Raw genomic sequence first — 17409 nt, 5'->3', positions numbered from 1 at the left:
TCATATGCGAGTGGCCGGAGGAGGCGCGCCGGGATTTTAGTGCGGCTCCAGTCAACCCCAGAAAGAATCCTAGGAGAAGCCGGAAGCACTCGGAAGTCACGTGCTCCCCGGACTACGAGAGTGATTGGCTTGGAAGGACGTGAATGATGTCGCTGTGATTGCTGAATTGTCTCGTCAGGTAAAAAGAGAACGCGGTTTTTCTTTTTTCTTCAGGGATGGTCCGCTTGGTCCTCCAGCCCTTGCACGCTGACCGTCGGCCGCAGGAATGAAAAACGCTCGCGGTATTGTACACAAAGTGCACCTGCCCTCTTCCGATGCAAGTAATGCAGGAGATGCTCTCTTGCGTGCATTTCGCTGCAGTCAGGTAACGGCCCGAGCCCTCCACTTAAAACAGCCTGTATTGAAGTCTTGGTGTAATTCTTCATTGGGATGTAGTACGATGCATGGAGCAGAACGTTAAAAGGCGTTTCATTGAGATGCATCCTACGTGCAAAAATTTATTCCATACTTCAATATTGTAATGATAATTTTACGGCCTGCTTCCAACAGGGAATTTGGAGCTCCTTTGAAATCAAACATCTGAAAGTAGAATGTTGGGCATTGCATTTAGGAGACTGGGTCAGATTTGTGAATGGAAGCTTTGGGACATTATATTTTATTTTCTCTAAGGATCTGCCGGTGATGGGTTATCTTGGGAGAAGAGCATTAAGCTGACATTACAGGTTCCGAGAGTTGAGAACTATTTACATAATAAGCCTCCTTTCATATATGAAGTGGTGCTACTGACCCATTTTTTAGTTGATTTGCCAAAAGAGAAAGGAGGCTTACCTAGCAGGTTTTCTCTTTCATCAGTGGCTCCATTAACACCAATGCTGACCCCTGAAAAAGGCTGGTCAGCATTAGGAAGTCATTCAACAGCCAGTTAAGGTGTCCCGACCTAAAATAAATAGTCAGATAGCATATTTGGTTATGCAAAAAAAAAATATTCAAGGACTCTAAACCTATTCATGGGAAGTCTCCTACCTTTTTTTCTTCTCGTGGGTGAAAGGTCTGAAAGGGTGCAAGGGATGTAGGAAGAGGTAACTGAGAGACCCATAGATGTTTGATTCATTGCGTAAATACTTGTTGAGTGCCACTCTGTGCCAGGCAGTGTTTTGGATGCTGCAGTAAACGGGCAAACCAGGCAGACAAACTCCATGCTTTTGTGGCATTCCCTTCTCATGGGAGACCCATCATACATAAATAAGCAAATGTGTAAATAGGTAAGTGCTATGAAGAAGGTTAAACAGCGCAATGTTATGGTGGGTCAGAAGAGTGAGAGGACAAGGCCCCTAGGAGGAGGTGGCATTTGACCTGAAGGAACCAGCCACCAGCAAAAGCATTCCAGGGAGAAGGAATAGCAAGTTCAAAGGGCCTGAGGCAGGGACAGTGGGCAAGTTTGAGAAACAGAAAGGCAACGGTGGCTGGAGGGAGTGCTGAAAGGGAGCATGAAGGGGCATGAGGTTGGAAACGGGTGAGGCCCATCAGATAGAACCTGTAGGCTGTGAACTGAAATTGGATTTTATTCTGATTACAGTGGAAAGCCACGGGGGGTTCTAAAATATATTTTCTCTTCTTTTTAAATTTTATTTAAATTGCTGTTGCAGTACAATTTTCTATCTTTAAAACATATTTTATTTGTTCCCCAATTAGGACTCAATTTGACAATAGACCAAAATACAGTGAGATCGTGACCGTTCTCAGGAGTCCTAAAGAGGAATCAGTGAGCGCTGGCAGGTGTGGTTCAGTGGACCAAGCACAGGCCTGCCAACCAAGGGTTCAATTCCCAGTCAGGGCACATGACTGGTTGCTGATCGGATCCCCAATGGGGGGTGTGTGAGAGGCAGCCATGCATTGATGTTTCTCTCCCTCTCTTCCCTTCTCTAAAAATAAATAAATTTTGTTTTTTTAAAGAGGAATCAGTGAGGGACTAACCACAGATTTGGAGTAGACAGAGCCGTATTCTTATAACGACCCATGATGCCCCAAGACTTATTCTGAGGTCCACGATATCCATGGACTTTTCATGTACGTGTTCTGTTCCATCCAGGGTCTGGAGTCTCTCATAAACCCCCCTGACCCGTGTGTCCATCTGGAGAAGAAGGGGAGGGGGAGGCCTGCTTTCCCTGCAATCCGGTGGTCACATCCCCATCAGGACCCCTGAATGCCTGCCTCCGGTGTCGTCACAATGGAGTTCTGAGGTCCATGTGGCTCCTCAGAGTGAACAAGGTGACGTGTCTCCATGAGAACTCGCATCTTCGTCACCTCTTTATTCAACGTGAGCACTAGAAAGAAGCTTTGGGTTTAGCCACTCCACCCCCTCCCATCTAACAGATGAGGCATCTGGGGCCACAGAGAGGGTACTGATCTGTCCAAAGTCATGCGGCAAGTTAGGGGCAGCGCCAGTTCAGAACCCATGTCTCCTGCTGCCGGTCTGATCCCCACTTCACCTTATCCATCACCTCTTTGCTGCACAATTCACTGCCTTCTCTCCCATGAGAATTTCTTCCATGTCTGGGTCTCAACATCTTCATCCGGGAAATGGGATGATAACACCTTCCTCCATAGGATTGAATATTGAATGACACAGCAGATGGTAACAAGGTTTGGAAAATGTCAGAGAGCTCTGGGGGTGTGAGATATAAGTAATCCTTATTTATAGTTACCATGGCAACCTGACAGGCCGTGGGGATGTTGGGAGACTCTGGCTTATGCCATGTGTTGGCTTTCAGGTCTTAAGGAAAATGCAGAGACGCCACAGCAGTAACACGGATAACGTGCCACCTGAAAGGTAGGCATCTCTTGATTTCCTTCCATCTGGGGGCTCTTGGCCTTCGAGTGGTCAGGGGCAGCCCAAAACTGGATTGAATAATTATCTGCCTCTCAGGGTTACTTGTTTGAGGAGCAGAGATCCGATTGCAAACTTCTCTGCACCGTGATGGCATACACTAGTCACGCATAGCAGCTGGCTATTGCTCTTATGATACTTCTAAAAGTCTGTGACAGGGGATACACTTGACTTGCATCAATGATTGTACCCCTGAGGTTTTAATTTATGGAGGTGACCGAGTGACAACATGGAGAGGAGAGGTTAATGCCATTGAAAGAACTTTATTACTTGTTTCCCCAGTGCAAGGGGCATGTCACACCCTGTAGGGCCACATGGGGAAGCCCCCAGGAGGCAGGAAGGAGCAAAGGGAAGGCATAGGCCACCATTTTTATTGTGTTTTCTGCACAAATCAAGGCAGGGCAGGGGAAACAGCCTAGCGTTGTCTGCGTTGAGTGCTGTCAGCAGGCGCTGGGCTGTCAGGGCAGTCTCCGGTTGTCTGGTACCTGGCTCTGGGTGTTTCAGGGCAGGAGAAATACCAGCTGGATGCGGGAGCATTAGATCAAGAATGTGGCTGAGAATATGGGCTCTGGATTGCAGGGAAGATTTAAACAACTTTGGCTATTCGTTAGGCCCGATAATTACTGGATACCAAATAGACGAACACAGAATCTAAGAAAACACCATTAAAACATTCATGGGCTAGAATTTCTCTAGTTAAGCCCAAGAGAGAACGCACCGTGGGACCTGTTCTCAGGTTGTCACGGTCTCCCAGCCTCAGACCTCCCACCGTGCTGGCGCATACATCCCAGGAGCAGGCAGCTGAGCTTTTCCTCCCTTATGTCCCATTCCAGTTCCCTTTGCAACTCTGAGATTGGCTGCAAAGTTAGAGAACCCGTCGGTCCTGGCGCTGGGGCCGAGTTTTGCATCAGGCCTGCCTATTCTGTGGTGAAGGACTCTGGCCTTCAATCAGACAACCCCTGGCCAAATCCCAGCTCAGCCACTTCCCACCTGGGATGCCTTTGGAAAGTGTTCACCCCCAGGCCTCAGTTTCTCCCCCCCCCAAATGGCAGATAACAAAACTCAAGTTGCTTACGAAGGAATGAATGAATATAAAAATGCACACACACAGCGTCCGAGCAGCAAGCACTCCAGTTGGGGCCTCTGAAGACGGAACGGCTGTCTGCTCCCTCGTGACCCGTGAGATCTTTGGTGGCAGGAAAAGAATGGCCACCGTGTGTCACATACTTACTCTGTGCCACTGATGATGTCAGGACTATTTTTTATCCCCATTTTTACCGATGAGGAAACTGAGGCTCAGAGAGTGGAAGTAAAGTACCTGAAGTCGCACAGCCACGATGCAGCAGGCCTGAGATCTGGACCCCAGTCCGTTCGCCACCCCCGACACCCCCCCTCCCCCAGCATACTTTGCTCTCCCGTCTGGGCAGATCCACTCCTCTCCTGGGCTGCCTCCCACTCTGGCCCTTAAGTGGTTAAGTTAGAAGCACAGCCTCTGCCTCCCCAAGGGATATTCTTTCCCATTTAGGCTAAGATCTCGGCTGGATGCTGGTGCCCAGGGAAGGGAGGCCAGCTATAAAAAGCCCCTTGGCGGACTGAGTCTTCCCTGGTTGTACTGGAGGTCCCCTGAGCCCAGTGCGCTGAGAGTGTTGGCGAGCTTATGGGGGCCAGGAAAGCTCTCCAGGTCCTCATGGGGCAGTGCGGGAGGGACGGTGGCCCCCATGTGAGCCAATGTGGGCACCTGCCAGGACTCCTTCTTTCTTAGCTCAGCTTCTTGAAGCGCAGAAAGAGCCCAAGGCCCCTTGAGGACCATAGCCATGGTGTCCGTTGTTGTTGTCATTATTAAGATTGTCTTTATTATAAAGCCAAACCCAAGGGAGTAGGACCACACACGTCCCGGGATTTGGGAGGTGGCAGGGGTGGGCCAGGTGGTAGAGGGGTGGGTAGCCATCTCCAAGTTCCCTCCCTGGCAGCAGGTTTGTGATAACTTACCCCGAGGTCAAGTCTGTGCAGCCAGAGCAACTACCCCTGAGACTTCTCCAGCCCGGCATCTCCCCTGCTGGATTTCACAGGTGTTCTCTAAGACAGTCCTAAGGTTTCCACTGGAAAATATTCCGTGCTGGAATACGTTTGGGAAACACTAGGTTTAAGCAAGAGTGAGTTTTTTCGGTTGCAGGCCTTCTCAGAGCCTTCAGTATGCTCATTCATTCATTCATTCATTCGTCCTTTCAAACACTACTTCTTGAGCGTGCCCTGTGTGCGTACCAGGTGCATTGTGCTGGGGAGGAGAGGTAGACAATGGGGGCAAACAATCATGACCTTGGACTTCATGGCACAGGGCCCAGTTTAAAGTAGTGTTTACTACATGTTAGAGTCGCCAGGGGGCTCTGAAGACATAGAGATGCCAGGCCCCACCCTCAAAGACTTTGGTTCTGTTGCTCAACGCTGGGTCCTGGGCACCTGTATTTTTCAAAAGCTCCCCTGCGTGGTTATACCGGGCAGCCAGGGTTGAGAGCCACGGGTAAGCAGTAAACAGTGACGTGCGCTCAGTCCCATGCAGCTGAGCTTGGGAGGCAATGAGCACTAGGAATGAGGAGACTGTCGCTTCTGGGGGCAGGGTAGATGCCACCCAGGAACAGAGATTTGAGCCAAAATCTGAGGGATGAGCACAGGTACCGAGGTGGGACAGGGCGAGGGTGACATGCAGTGAAGGGGCCAGCCCGAGCAGAGGCCCTGCAGGAGGAAGCCCATGGGTAGTGAGAGAGGGGCACACGAGAAGACTGGAGGTTGGGGGTGGATAATCCAGGGTGTCTGGCGAGTGTGTCTCTCTGGGCCTCGGTTTCCTTATCTGTAAGATGGGAATGCCGTCCCTCCCAGTCTGCAGGGTGTATCTGAGGCCTCGGGAGGGAGTTTAGAACGGGAAGCCCTGTTGGTGGGATAGCAGCCTGGGGGCCTTACACCACAGAGGTGTATTTTCTCACAGTCCTGGAGGCTGGAAGTCCAAGGTCAAGGAGGTCAAGGTGTCAGCGGGTCCGTTTCCTCTGAGGTCTCTCTCGTTGGCTTGTAGATGGCCCTGTCCCCACTGTGCCCTCACACCCTTTTCCCCCGTGTATGTCAGCGTCCAGATCTCCTCCTCCTGCAAGGACACCGGTCACACTGGATCAGGGCCAGCCCTCGTGACCTCATGTTCACTCAGTCACCTCTGCGAAGACTCTGCCTCCCCATATGGTCATACTCGGAGGTCCTGGGGGTTAGGGCTTCAGCATGGGGGTTTGTGGGGGAGACACAGGTCAGCCAACACAACATTATTGATACTGTTGTTTGTCCCCCAACCTCCACTGGGTGACTGTCTTTCCAGCCGCCTGACCTGGTGGGGCTTTCTCTTCCTTTCTGGCCCAGAAATCGCAGCCAAGCACTCAGCTCCGAGGCCAGCGTGGATGAAGGGGGCGTCTTTGAGAGTCTGAAGGCAGAAGCGGCCTCCCCACCAGTGCTGTTCTCCAGCCTCTCCGGCCTCCCGGCCAGCAGCCTTCCTGCCACCCCATTCCCACCCAGCCTGGTGCTGGGGGCCTCCGCCAGTGGAGGGGACGTGTTCATCCAGATGCCGGCGTCCAGGGAGGAGGGCGGAGGCCGGGGCGAGGGGAGCACCTACCACCACCGCCAGCCCCACCACCACTTCCACCACGGCGGCCACCGTGGGAGCTCGCTGCTGCAGCACGTGGGTGGGGACCACCGGGCGCACTCAGACGACGGGGGCGACGAGCAGCCGGGCACCCCCGCCCCCGCCCTGTCCGAGCTGAAGGCCGTGGTCTGCTGGCTCCAGAAAGGGCTTCCCTTCATCCTGATCCTCCTGGCCAAGCTGTGCTTCCAGCATAAGCTCGGTGAGTCCCGGGCACGCAGGGACTTCAGCCACTGGGTGGGGGCTGTCCATCCCAAATGCCAGGGGAAGGCAGCAGAGGCCCTCACCATGCAGAGAGCTTAAGAGGATGGGATTCTGGCCCTGGCCGGTGGGGTTCGGTTGGAGCATCGTCCCATAAACCAGAGGTTCATGGGTTCAACTCCCCGTCAGGGCACATGCCTGGGTTGCGGGTTTGGTCCCCCCTTGGGGGGGTGGGAGGGGTTGCAGCCGATTGATGTTTCTCTCTCACATCAAGGGTTTGCTCTCTCCCTTGTCCTCTCTCTAAAGTTAATAAGGTGTCCTCAGGCGAGGATTAAAAAAAGAAAGAGTGTGGGACTCTTAGTCAGACCTGGGTTCAAATGCCAACGGATTGGCTATGTGACTTCGGGGAAAGGCACTCACCTCTGAACTCCGGCTTCCTCACCTGCCCCATGCGGGTTGTGGTAGAAGCTGCCTCAGCCGGTTGATGGGTGTGAAGGAGCAGAGTAGAGTAACTTAAGAGTTCAGACTGCTTGGGTCTGAGCCCAGGCTCCGCCCTTTCCTGGCTGTGTGACGCTGGATGCAATATTTAACCTCTCTGTACCTCATCCGTGCAATGAGGATTATTGTAAGACACACTTGGTGAGATTGCAGCGAGGTTAAAGGACCTCATATGTGCAAAGAGCACTTAGGATCGTTTTATGCAACTGGAGGTGATTATGTTCATTATATTCATTATTAATGCACATAAAATACGTAACAGAGAGCCTGGCACAGAGCAAGTGCTCAACGGATGCTCCCTGTTGTTGGTGTTATTAGGAAGGGAGGTAACGATTCATAAAGCGATGAGCCTAGAACCCGACACGCACTTCACACTGAGAAAGTGGTCTCTGGGCCACTGCTCTTACTCTCGTCGTTACTTACCGTGGTGCTGCTGTGCCCTGGAGAGTCTGGGCGTCGTCCTGGCCCTGCAGGAGGAGTGACGGTGATACAGATGACGTGGTGGCCTACGGTATCCCACAGGCAGTGCATGGAGGAGGGTGGGCTGTGCTCTGTGTCTTATTTGCCCCTTTCTGGTGAGTCCTGGCTGACTCCCCCCTGCCCCCGCCGCCCTGTTGGGGCGCTGCCACGGCGGCCCCTCCCTCTCCATTCCTAGAAATGGAAGCCTGTCTGTTCCCCTTTTGTGCGGAATTCCAGGAAACTCACAGCCTTCATTTTATTCTCAAGCGTGGTGGTTTTCTTGTTCAGTTGGCAGGTTGGTTTATTTGCTTGGTAACCCTAGGGGGAAATAGAAGAAAGAGCTGTAGGGTTACTGGTTTTCATTTTATGTATGTCCGTGAAGAAATGTGTCTCTGACAGAGCAGATCCAGAAAAATGCCGGGAGCACACGCTCTGCACTGTTGAAAAAGGAAAAGCGAACTCCGAGCCTGAGAAGCCCAGTGCGTTGCGTGAAAGCAGAACCCTGTCTGCAGGTTACGGACAGCAGGGTTTGCGAAGCCCTGTGCGGGGAGCAGTCCAAGACTGTAGCTTGGCAAACAGTGGCCACTGAAGGAATTCGAATAAAATTCAGTTCTATTCCTCCATCTGCCAGGGTCATGGGTTTTCTGTCAGCAGGAATTTTTTCCCCCTTTAACATCAAACTTTCATTCCTTATGGTGCCACAGTCTTTTTCTCTGTATGTTTTTATGATAAATGACACACCTCAGATTCTTTCTGAAAGCGGGACTAACAACAGGTACCATTTACTGACTGCTAGAGGTGGCGTCTGTAAGCATCCTCCCTCCAGGAGGTGAGAACTGCTATTCTTCTGTCCATTTTACAGATGAGGAAAGTGGGGCTCAGACACGTGCAGTGACTAGCCTAAGCTCACACAGAGAAGTGGTGGCAGAGCCAGGGTTTGAACCCAGGTCTTACCATACTGCACAGCCCATGCTCCTAACCTGGTTCAGTGCAATACCGGAGAGTGGCCTCTAGCCCTTCCCCACGTCAGGGGCCTATGCTCAGAGTGGCTCAGGGAGCCCCAGTGATTTACATGGCAGCCCAAATCCCCCAGAGGTGAGAATTTCTCTCTTCTGAGGTTAGTCTGTCATCCCCGAGAGGGCCAGGGGTGTGTCTGCTGAACGTTACTCACCGTCCCCAGTGAGCCGGGACCAGGCCTGTTGCGTCTAAGTGGTGGTGACATTGGCCCTCCTCTGTCCCGCAGGCATTGCCGTGTGCATCGGGATGGCCACCACCTTCGCCTACGCCAACTCCACGCTCCGGGAACAGGTCTCTCTGAAGGTGAGTCACCTGGTGAGTTTGCCTCCTGTGGCTGCCGTCACAGATGACCGCAAACTGAGTGGCTTCAAACAGCATCAGTGGGTTATCTTACAGTTCTGTCGATCAGAAGTCTGAGACGGGTCTCTCTACACTGAGATCAAGGTGTCGCAAGCACGGTGTTCTGATGGGAGGGTCTAGAGGCGAGTCTGTCCTGGCCTCTTCCAGGTTCTGGAGGTCGCCCGCGTTCTTCGGCTCCTGGCCCCATCCTCCTCCTCCTCAAGCCTGCACCAGTGCATCTCTGTGACCATCCTCCCACAGTCACACCCCCTCTGACTGTCCCCCTCTGTCTCCCTCTTCCACGTTCGGGGACTTCTGTGATGACATCGGGTCCACCCAGGTAATCCACAGTCGCTCCCCATCTGCAGAGCCACTGATTCGCAGCCACGGTTCCAGCTGCAGCCTTTGCTCCCCTTTGCCACGTGGTCTAACACATTCACGGGTCGCGGGGATTGGGATGGGGGCATCTCCGGGGGGCCATTCTTCTGCCGCCACCCCCGGGAAGATCCCTCGATGTGCCATCCTTCTTGCAAGCCCTTCTACCTGCAGGGTCCTCCCAGCCCGGTGCCTTTACCCGCCTGGCATTCAACCAGTTAGCTCACTTCCAACGCATCCTTAAGGTTGAGGTCATTTCGCCGGCACTGCTGGGGGGCCGTACAGCTTCACCACCGTCTTCCTGAATGCCCAGCGCAGTGCTGGGCTGTTGCCCAGCGCAGCTTGCAGATTTGTCCCAGCAGCCTGGTGGGTGGTGAGGGGAGGCAGTCATTCTTACATTTTCCCGATAGGAAACAGCGACTCAGAGACATTAAATTCCTTTTCTGAGGTCCCATAGCCCGTGCCACTGCTAGCGTCAAGATACAAACCCAGGCACTGGCCCCTAGGCTGTGCTCGCCCCAGGTTCGAATTCCAGCTCTACCCACCTACGAGCTCTTAGGTTACCTTAGTAACCTCAGCCTCAGGTGCTGCCTCTGGAAGAGGAACTATTCGCACCAACTTCTCACACCGGTAGAGAGGATCAAATGAGATAATGCAGAGAAGGTGTTCAGCACAGTGCCTGGCACATTGGTAACATTTAATCGAGCTGTTTTTAACAGGCCTGTGCTTTGTGCTGTGCCCGTGGCCCCCTGACAGCCACCGTCTTCTCCAATCCTTCTTTGGGACCATCTGCTTTCTCAAAAGCACCTGGGCCGCCGTGTGGCCGGGAGGACAGCTCAGTCTCCATGTGACACAAGCGCATTGACGTCCAGGGTCGGGCAGGGAGCCAGAGGTTCTCCCTGACCCTTGGTGTCGTCTTCACGCGAACTCCTGTCTGCTGCTTTTTGAACAGCAGGTTGATGGACACCACGGTGGGAGCCTTCGGGGGCTCGCTGTCCCTCAAATGCAGGAACATCCAGATGGTGCCTTGACTGGAATTTTAGGGGGTGAAACGATACCTGTATCCATGGACAAGCTTTTAGGAGCCCTTGAAACTTGGGAAGTAAAGCCACAGTTGATGCTTTGCCCGTCCGCACATACTTTCCTGTGAAAGGAGTGTCCATGGCCCTCAGTAAGTTTAGGAATCTCAGCTGAGTACTGGAGAACTACCCGCTTTGTCCCCCAGAGTCCGGCTTCTTGGGGCAATGCTAATTCCCTCTTTCTCTTCCACCTTGGGTTTGGATTTGCAGAGGACTCAACTGGAATCCATTATTTATCGGGTAAAAAGGGCTGCCGAGTGGATTAATCACATTGATAAGAGCAGTTGGTTGGTTGGAGGTGGTTTTCAGGGTCGTTAACCTTGACCGCTCCTGGAATAATGGGTGGATGGAGATGCATTTATTCTGTCTACTCTGGAAATATGCCTCGTAAGGGTGCATGGGGCGCTGAGCTGTGTCTGGAGACAGCGGAGCATTTACTGAAACCGCAGGGAAGGTTACACTGGGAAAGATATGATCTCATCCTATTCCAGCAAGGCAGCCGCCCTGGTCCAGGAAGAGACGAGCTTTTGAAAATCAGCAGGACGGGGGATCTACGTATGTCTCCCTGGGTACACAGGCGGGGACACGCCAGCCCGGCGCCTCCTCCAGAAATTTCCGGGGATCGCTCTCAGGCTGAGAAGCTTCTGGGAAGCAGCAGACCAAGGCCTGTGTTCCTTGGGACCGAACAGAAACGAGGCAGGAGAAAGAGAAGTGGGGCCAGGGCTTGGATGGCCAAGTGCACGACTTTGAACGTAATCCTGTTAAGTGTGGCGCCTTGTGCAGAACAGTGGGTGAGGGGCAGCAGCCCCAAGGCCCGCGCTAGCCAAAGTGAGAGCAGGGATTTCCAGTTTGTAGTTGTGAATCGTCTACTGGGTTGTAAGGTCTGAATACGACAATAGGTCCTACCGTTTAGTGAGCCTGAAACATGAGCCTGTACCAGACCGAATGTGGGCGTTGATGAATTTTACTTAATACTTCAGGAAACCCTCATTTTCAGTGAGGGCACGGAGACTTAAAACACGCGCCCTTGGGCAAGTGATACTTAACCCCGATGCGCCTCAGTTCTTAACTGTAACTGTGAACTCACATTTCCTGCGTGTCAGGCACTGTTCTAAGCGTTTATGTACATTAATTCTCCCAACTCAGTAAGAGAGATACAATATAGACCCATTTCACAGATGAGGAAAGGGACATGAAAAGTTTAAGTAACTTGCCCAGAGTTGGATAGTCCCCAGGCGGCAGACCAAGGATTTGAACTTGAGCTTCCAGCTCCAAAGTCTGTGCTGCTAACCAGCTGGCTCTCCTGCCTGTCCAGGTAATTTTCCATGCAGGTTTCCACTTTTCGGTCACCTTTTCTGTAACCCTCCCCCGGGTTCCAGCAGGAAGGACCGATGCCGGTACCCTTCCTGTCACCCTGCTTCCTCCACGCCTTGGAAAAGGGAAAGAAAGCATTGTCACTTATGAGAGAACATTCTGGAATGTCCTGCCAGGTGCACCTTTGGCGTGGCAGCGTCCCCATCGATCCCTTGCTCTTTGTCTGCAGGAGAAGAGGTCGGTGCTGGCCATCATGTGGATCTTGGCCTTCCTAGCGGGAAACACCCTGTACGTGCTCTATACGTTCAATTCCCAGCAGCTGTACAACAGGTGAGCGGGGGGGTCTGCCCTGTGGGCATGTGGGGAACGTGGGTGGGCTTGGAATGTGCAGCCCTTCACTGGAGAGTGGTCACCAACTCTGTGTCACGTTGCGACCTTCAGACCCCACCCTGGCGCCACAAGCACTCATGCCTACGGCGGAGCTCTCTAGTGGAAATACCACGCCAGCCCCACGTGTAATTTTCTGGCGGCCGCGTAGTGGCTGGGGGGCGAGAGCCGGCCAGCGAGGGCCTGCAGGATGAGGTTGAGACTCTAGCCAAGCTTTTGGATTGTGTACCTGTCTCCCGAAAATGGACTGTGAGGAGCGAGCCAGTTCGCCGCATTCGGGGGGGGGGGCCACGCTGCACAGGCAGTTTGGGGAGTAAGTGCCAGGGTGTCATCGCACATCCCACACACCGGGTTCGTGGTCTGGCCTGGAATTTCAAGACCCTGGCGGAGGCACTCGAAGGTGGAGTCTCCCAGAACCTTGGGTGAATTCATGTCGTTCTCTGGCCCAATGACGGACACAGGCCCAGCCCTCCGTGCCCCGCCGGACCAGGGCTGAGTCAGACCTGCAGCCCAGCAAGGGGGAGGGGGACAGAGAGGGGCTGAGCCCCCTCCCTCGTGGATGCCAGTGGTCCAGAGACTCCCACGGCTACTATGTCCTCTTGTCCTTCCAGCAGCGTGTCGCTGTCCCCATTTCACAGGTGAGGAAACTGAGGCCAACTTAGTGCCAGTAAGTAGCCTGTAACGGCAAGCCTGAATCTTCGCCGGATTTGCAGTCCAATAGCCAATGTCAGAAAGTCTTAGTCCTGCCCCTTCCCAGCCTGGCACCCTGTGGCAAGTGACGGAACCCCTGTGAGGTGCCCCCGAGTTTCCGCACTCGTGAAACCGGGGCCCAGCTCCTCTTTGCCTTACCCGCTGAACGGGCTCATGATTCCGGAGGCCAAATGTGATGATACGTGGAACGTACTGGGTGAGCCAGGAAACATTTGATCCAATCCTAGTCGCATCATAACATTGTCCTTTGATGATGAATTACCACACCGATGGGTGCTAGTGCCTACTAAGGAGCAAAACGGATGATAAAATAGATCTGTTTATTGAAGTTCACAGCCTACATTATAAATAAGTGGACTTAGTGATGAATCTGGGGAAGAACATTTTGCACTGCCCCTCCTCCAAACACCAAAAAAAAATAAAACACCACACACACACACACACACACACACACACACACACACACAGTGCAACACAGAAGAAACACTTGCACGGTGAAGTAAAGCTCAGATCAGCGGGTTTGTCTCCGGCTGGTGTCTCCGAGACAAAGTGGAAGGTGGAAGCTGGAGGGCAGATCTTCCTTTGCTCGAGGTCACAGAAGCATAAGGGCGTGGAAGTCAGCCAGCCAACCCGAGGTGTCCCCAGGGAGGGACAGCGCAGAGGTGGAGAAAGGAGCTCGGGGCTGCCAGCCTCTCCCTGTACTGTCACAGGGGCGGCCACTCGGACTCGGATGCGCAGGATCGTACCGAGACAGGGCCGGGGTGTGGGGGACCCTGCAGGTGTTGTGAGAAATCACCCAGATAGATTGTTTTCATTGATTTTGCCCTACGCTAGCTCTTTCAAGATTTTATTGTAAGTAGAAATAGGTTTTTAAAAATAGAAGTGAAAAAAGAGACCGGTTCATCCCTAGGGTACTATACTAAAGAGGCCTCGGTTTCGCACCTCTTTCCAGCAGCCCAGCATAGTATAGTCACCCCCCTTGTCCTCGGGGGCTGTGTTCTAAGACCCCCGGTGGACGCCTGAGGCCGCAGACAGTACCAAACCTTGTATACACTATTTTTTCTGCACATGCATACCTATGACCAAGTTTACGGCTTCTCTGTGGCACGTCTGAATTGACAGTGTCACCCTTCTTGCTCTTTGGAGCCTTTATATAAAGTAAAATGAGGGTCACTGGAACACAAGCACTGCAGGGTCCTGACAGCCGATCTTCTGACCGAGACATCTGAGTGACAGAGGACGGGCAGGTGGCAGGTGCAGCGTGGAGATGCTGGACCGGGATGATTTGCTTCTCAGGTGGGGCAGAGAGGGGCAGCGCAGGACTTCATCACGCTCCTCAGAATGGCATGCAGTGTAAAACTTGGGAATTGTTTCTTTCTGGAACTTTCCCATGGCTAACCACTGATAACTGAAACGCAGAAAGTGCAACAGCGGGTAAGGGGGGACCACTGCATGGTGCATCGAGAAGGCGTGTCCGCTCTGGGCTGTGTGCGCTGTTCCCTGCTCTCCAGGGGCAGATAGGACCTGGCCTGCCCTTGGCTCCAAGCCTCCAACCTGGCCGGAAGAGACGGGAGGGGTCCAGCACGGAGTGGCTGCTGGTTCCAATCCCCACCCCCAGTTTCACCTAAGACACCTCCGGCAGGCAACGCCACTCTTGGCGCCCCAGTGTCCCCAGCTCAGCATGGGAAAACCTTAGCCTCTACTTCGTAGAGTCTTTGGGAAGCTGAGGTGAGTCAGACATGTCAAGGGTGCAGCACACATGCCCCCAAGGCGGCGGAGAGCAGTGTTACTCCACGTGTGGTCGTGGGCAGGTGCTGGTTTGAGATGTTTGTGGTCAGGCTCCGGCGAGGTAAGTACAGAAACGGGACGTGAAGGTAACTTAGCTACGCACAGAAGGGCAGAATGGGCTTCCGCACCCCGAGCAGCCCTGCCGTAGGGAGAACCGAGAGCGTTAGCTGCAGCCAGGATGCCCGGGTGGCAGTCTGCCTCTATCCCTTCATATCTGCGGGACTTTGTGCCTGTTACTTTACCTTGCTGTCCCTCAGTTTCCTCATCTGCAAAATGGGGTGGGTAACAGTGCTGGCCTCAAATAGTGGCTGTTCCCATCATAGACAGATCTGCAAGCGGATCTATTGTGAGGCCGTTATCTCTTTGAATCCCACTGGTGATACTATGAGGGAAGGTATGGTTCCCATTTTACTGATGAGAACACTGAGGTTTTTGGAGATAACAGTATTTGCCCAGGGTCCAATAAGTGAAGAAACCTGGATTGAAAAATCAAGTCTGTCTGATACAAATGCCTGTTAGCATGGAGTGTGACCTTGGGCAACTTACTGCTCCCAGCCTCCGTGCCTGGCTTACCAGGTGGGGATAAGCACACCACACAGGACAGTGAGATACAGGGAGTGAAGAGCTCAGTATGGCATCGGGTCCATAGTTTTCCTTTTCCCTCCTTCTCTCCCTGCTCCTTCGTAATGCTGGCCTTTCTTCCTTCCGGTCTGCTTCCTCTTGTGAAACCTGTTATGGACCCATAAGACTGGAGGAAACCTTAACTAATGATACTCCAGGCCAATCTCATCTTTTAACCCTCAAAGGAACTGGGGTTCAGAGAGGTTAAGATACCCCCCTGAGGTCACACAGCAAGTTACTCGCAGATTCAGAAACAGGACACAGATGGCAGACTCCCAGTTCAGTGCTCTGTGTACAGGTCATACTTATGAGGCTCCCAGAGTGAGTGGAAAGAGCTGCGGAGGACCAGGGAGTGAAAGAGAGAATCCTGACTCTCCGAATCCTCCCCACAGCCTCATATTTCTGAAGCCCAACTTGGAGACCCTGGACTTCTTTGACCTGCTGTGGATCGTGGGGATCGCAGACTTCGTGCTGAAGTATATCACTATTGCCCTCAAGTGCCTCGTCGTGGCCCTGCCCAAGATCATCCTGGCCGTCAAGTCCAAGGTAGGCACTGGCTGTGGCCACCAGGCAGCCCCAGCCCTCACACAGGGAATTCAGGGCACCTTCTGCAGGAGGAAAGAGTGGGCGTGAGCAGAGCTGATGTCATCATATCAAATGAGCAGAGCCCGAGCTAGCAGACCCTGACACTCACCTGTTAAGATTGCTTGAAGCTGAGCTTGGTGATAGCTGTCAGCATCTGCCTGTGACGCCCCCGCTCCAAGTTTATTCTTCTAAGTCTCATTGTTCAAAGCTGACTTTGATCCAGTTTTCACCTGAGAAAGGAAAAAAGCCATGTCGACATGCCCTAGTTCGGTTTCTCTCAGAGAAGGATGGCTCTCATAGGTTTTGACGCATTGTGGCTTCAGGAGCATGTCTTGTAAAGGGAACCAAGGCTCAGGGGAAAGAACTCTGTGCTCGACTAGTGATGTCTGCTGTGGACATAGCACAGGCAGTGACGGCAGTGGTTTCTTGCAGTGTCCTGGAGGGGAAGGCCTGCAGGCGTGTGTCGGGTTGAAGGGGTCTTGTGCAGGGATAACCGGTGTAATTCGGAGGACTGAGCAGGGCTGGGACACAGCACCCTTAGGAGGTAAGTCTTGCCAGTGCTTCTGCTGCAAGGCCCAGAGCAGGGAGTCTGGGCAGAGGCAGGTGGACTAAATAATCTCTGAAGACTCCTGCTTGTCTTGCTGTGAAAACAGCCGTCTTTTCAGCTTCAGAAAGCTTAGCGTCTGGCTGGCGGAAGAGCCAGTTTGGAATTGCCTGTCCGTCCAGGTGTGTAGGAAAACCGCCCTTCTGTGTTCCTCCTCTATTCACCTGCTAGAGCAGCTCACGGAACCCAGGGGAACATGCACTTACACTTACCAGTTTGTTAATTATTATTTTATATGCATTAAACATACCATTATTAAAAATATGATCTTTGTTTTGTAGCCAATGTATTTTTATGGTAGACGGCACATTATACCTGTATTTTACATACAGACTTCCCATCAGTGGCTGACAGCAACATCAGTTCGGTATCTTACGGTTCCGGAGGTCAGACTCCAAAATGGGCTCCGTTAGGTCGGAGTCAGGGCTCAGGCAGGGCTGCGTTCCTCTCTCCATCTTCCTGTGCCAGCGCTTCGTGGGCTTTGTTAGGGGGGTCATGCAGTGTGTGGTCATTATTCCCGATGAAGGACGTGATAGAGGACACAGGCACAGCCACGGGAAGAGGTGCAGAGGACAAGGCCTGGGAGGGTGCCACACACGGGAGCTCTGTCCCCATGGAGACGGGGTGCACCGCCCTCTCAGCGCGTGGACACGTGTTCCCCAACCCAGACGCGCTCCGAACCTCACACTATCGGTATTTGCAGGGGGGCTCCCTCAGGTAGACGCGATCAATTAGCATCTCCATGTCCAGCCCCTCTCCCCTCTCCGGTGGTGCGGCTGAAAGTCCCAAGCTTCTGCTTACCGAGTGGTCTTTCTGGGGACTAGCCCCCACCCAGGAGCCTACTAAGAGCCACCTCGTTTGAACAGAAGAA

The 17409-nt window shown here is 53.1% G+C and overlaps 1 protein-coding gene across 5 annotated transcripts in view; it reads left to right on the top strand.

The window, feature by feature from the left end:
* The first annotated feature begins 50 nt into the window (after positions 1 to 50).
* The window catches only part of RNFT2 (ring finger protein, transmembrane 2), a 55685-nt gene continuing 38326 nt past the window's right edge, over positions 51 to 17409 (top strand). Inside the window, exons 1-9 of one of the 5 annotated variants that reach the window (XM_045846491.1) lie at positions 138 to 364; positions 2090 to 2317; positions 2772 to 2830; positions 6284 to 6762; positions 8962 to 9038; positions 12072 to 12172; positions 15742 to 15895; positions 16367 to 16478; positions 16588 to 16774. In XM_045846491.1, the coding sequence (XP_045702447.1) occupies positions 2282 to 2317; positions 2772 to 2830; positions 6284 to 6762; positions 8962 to 9038; positions 12072 to 12172; positions 15742 to 15895; positions 16367 to 16478; positions 16588 to 16709 (1140 nt within the window). In that variant the 5' untranslated portion in view covers positions 138 to 364; positions 2090 to 2281 and the 3' untranslated portion in view covers positions 16710 to 16774. Of the gene's footprint in view, positions 365 to 2089; positions 2318 to 2771; positions 2831 to 6283; positions 6763 to 8961; positions 9039 to 12071; positions 12173 to 15741; positions 15896 to 16366; positions 16775 to 17409 lie in introns of those variants that run through there. The other 4 variants (XM_045846500.1, XM_045846473.1, XM_045846482.1 and 1 more) reach the window with 4 other exon arrangements.

Source organism: Phyllostomus hastatus, unplaced genomic scaffold (genome assembly GCF_019186645.2).
Source record: "Phyllostomus hastatus isolate PE091 unplaced genomic scaffold, TTU_PhHast_1.1 phas_contig_1162, whole genome shotgun sequence".
NCBI lineage: Eukaryota > Metazoa > Chordata > Mammalia > Chiroptera > Phyllostomidae > Phyllostomus > Phyllostomus hastatus.
The sequence above is the reverse complement of the archived record's forward strand: the minus strand, read 5'-3'. Positions and strand labels throughout refer to the sequence as shown.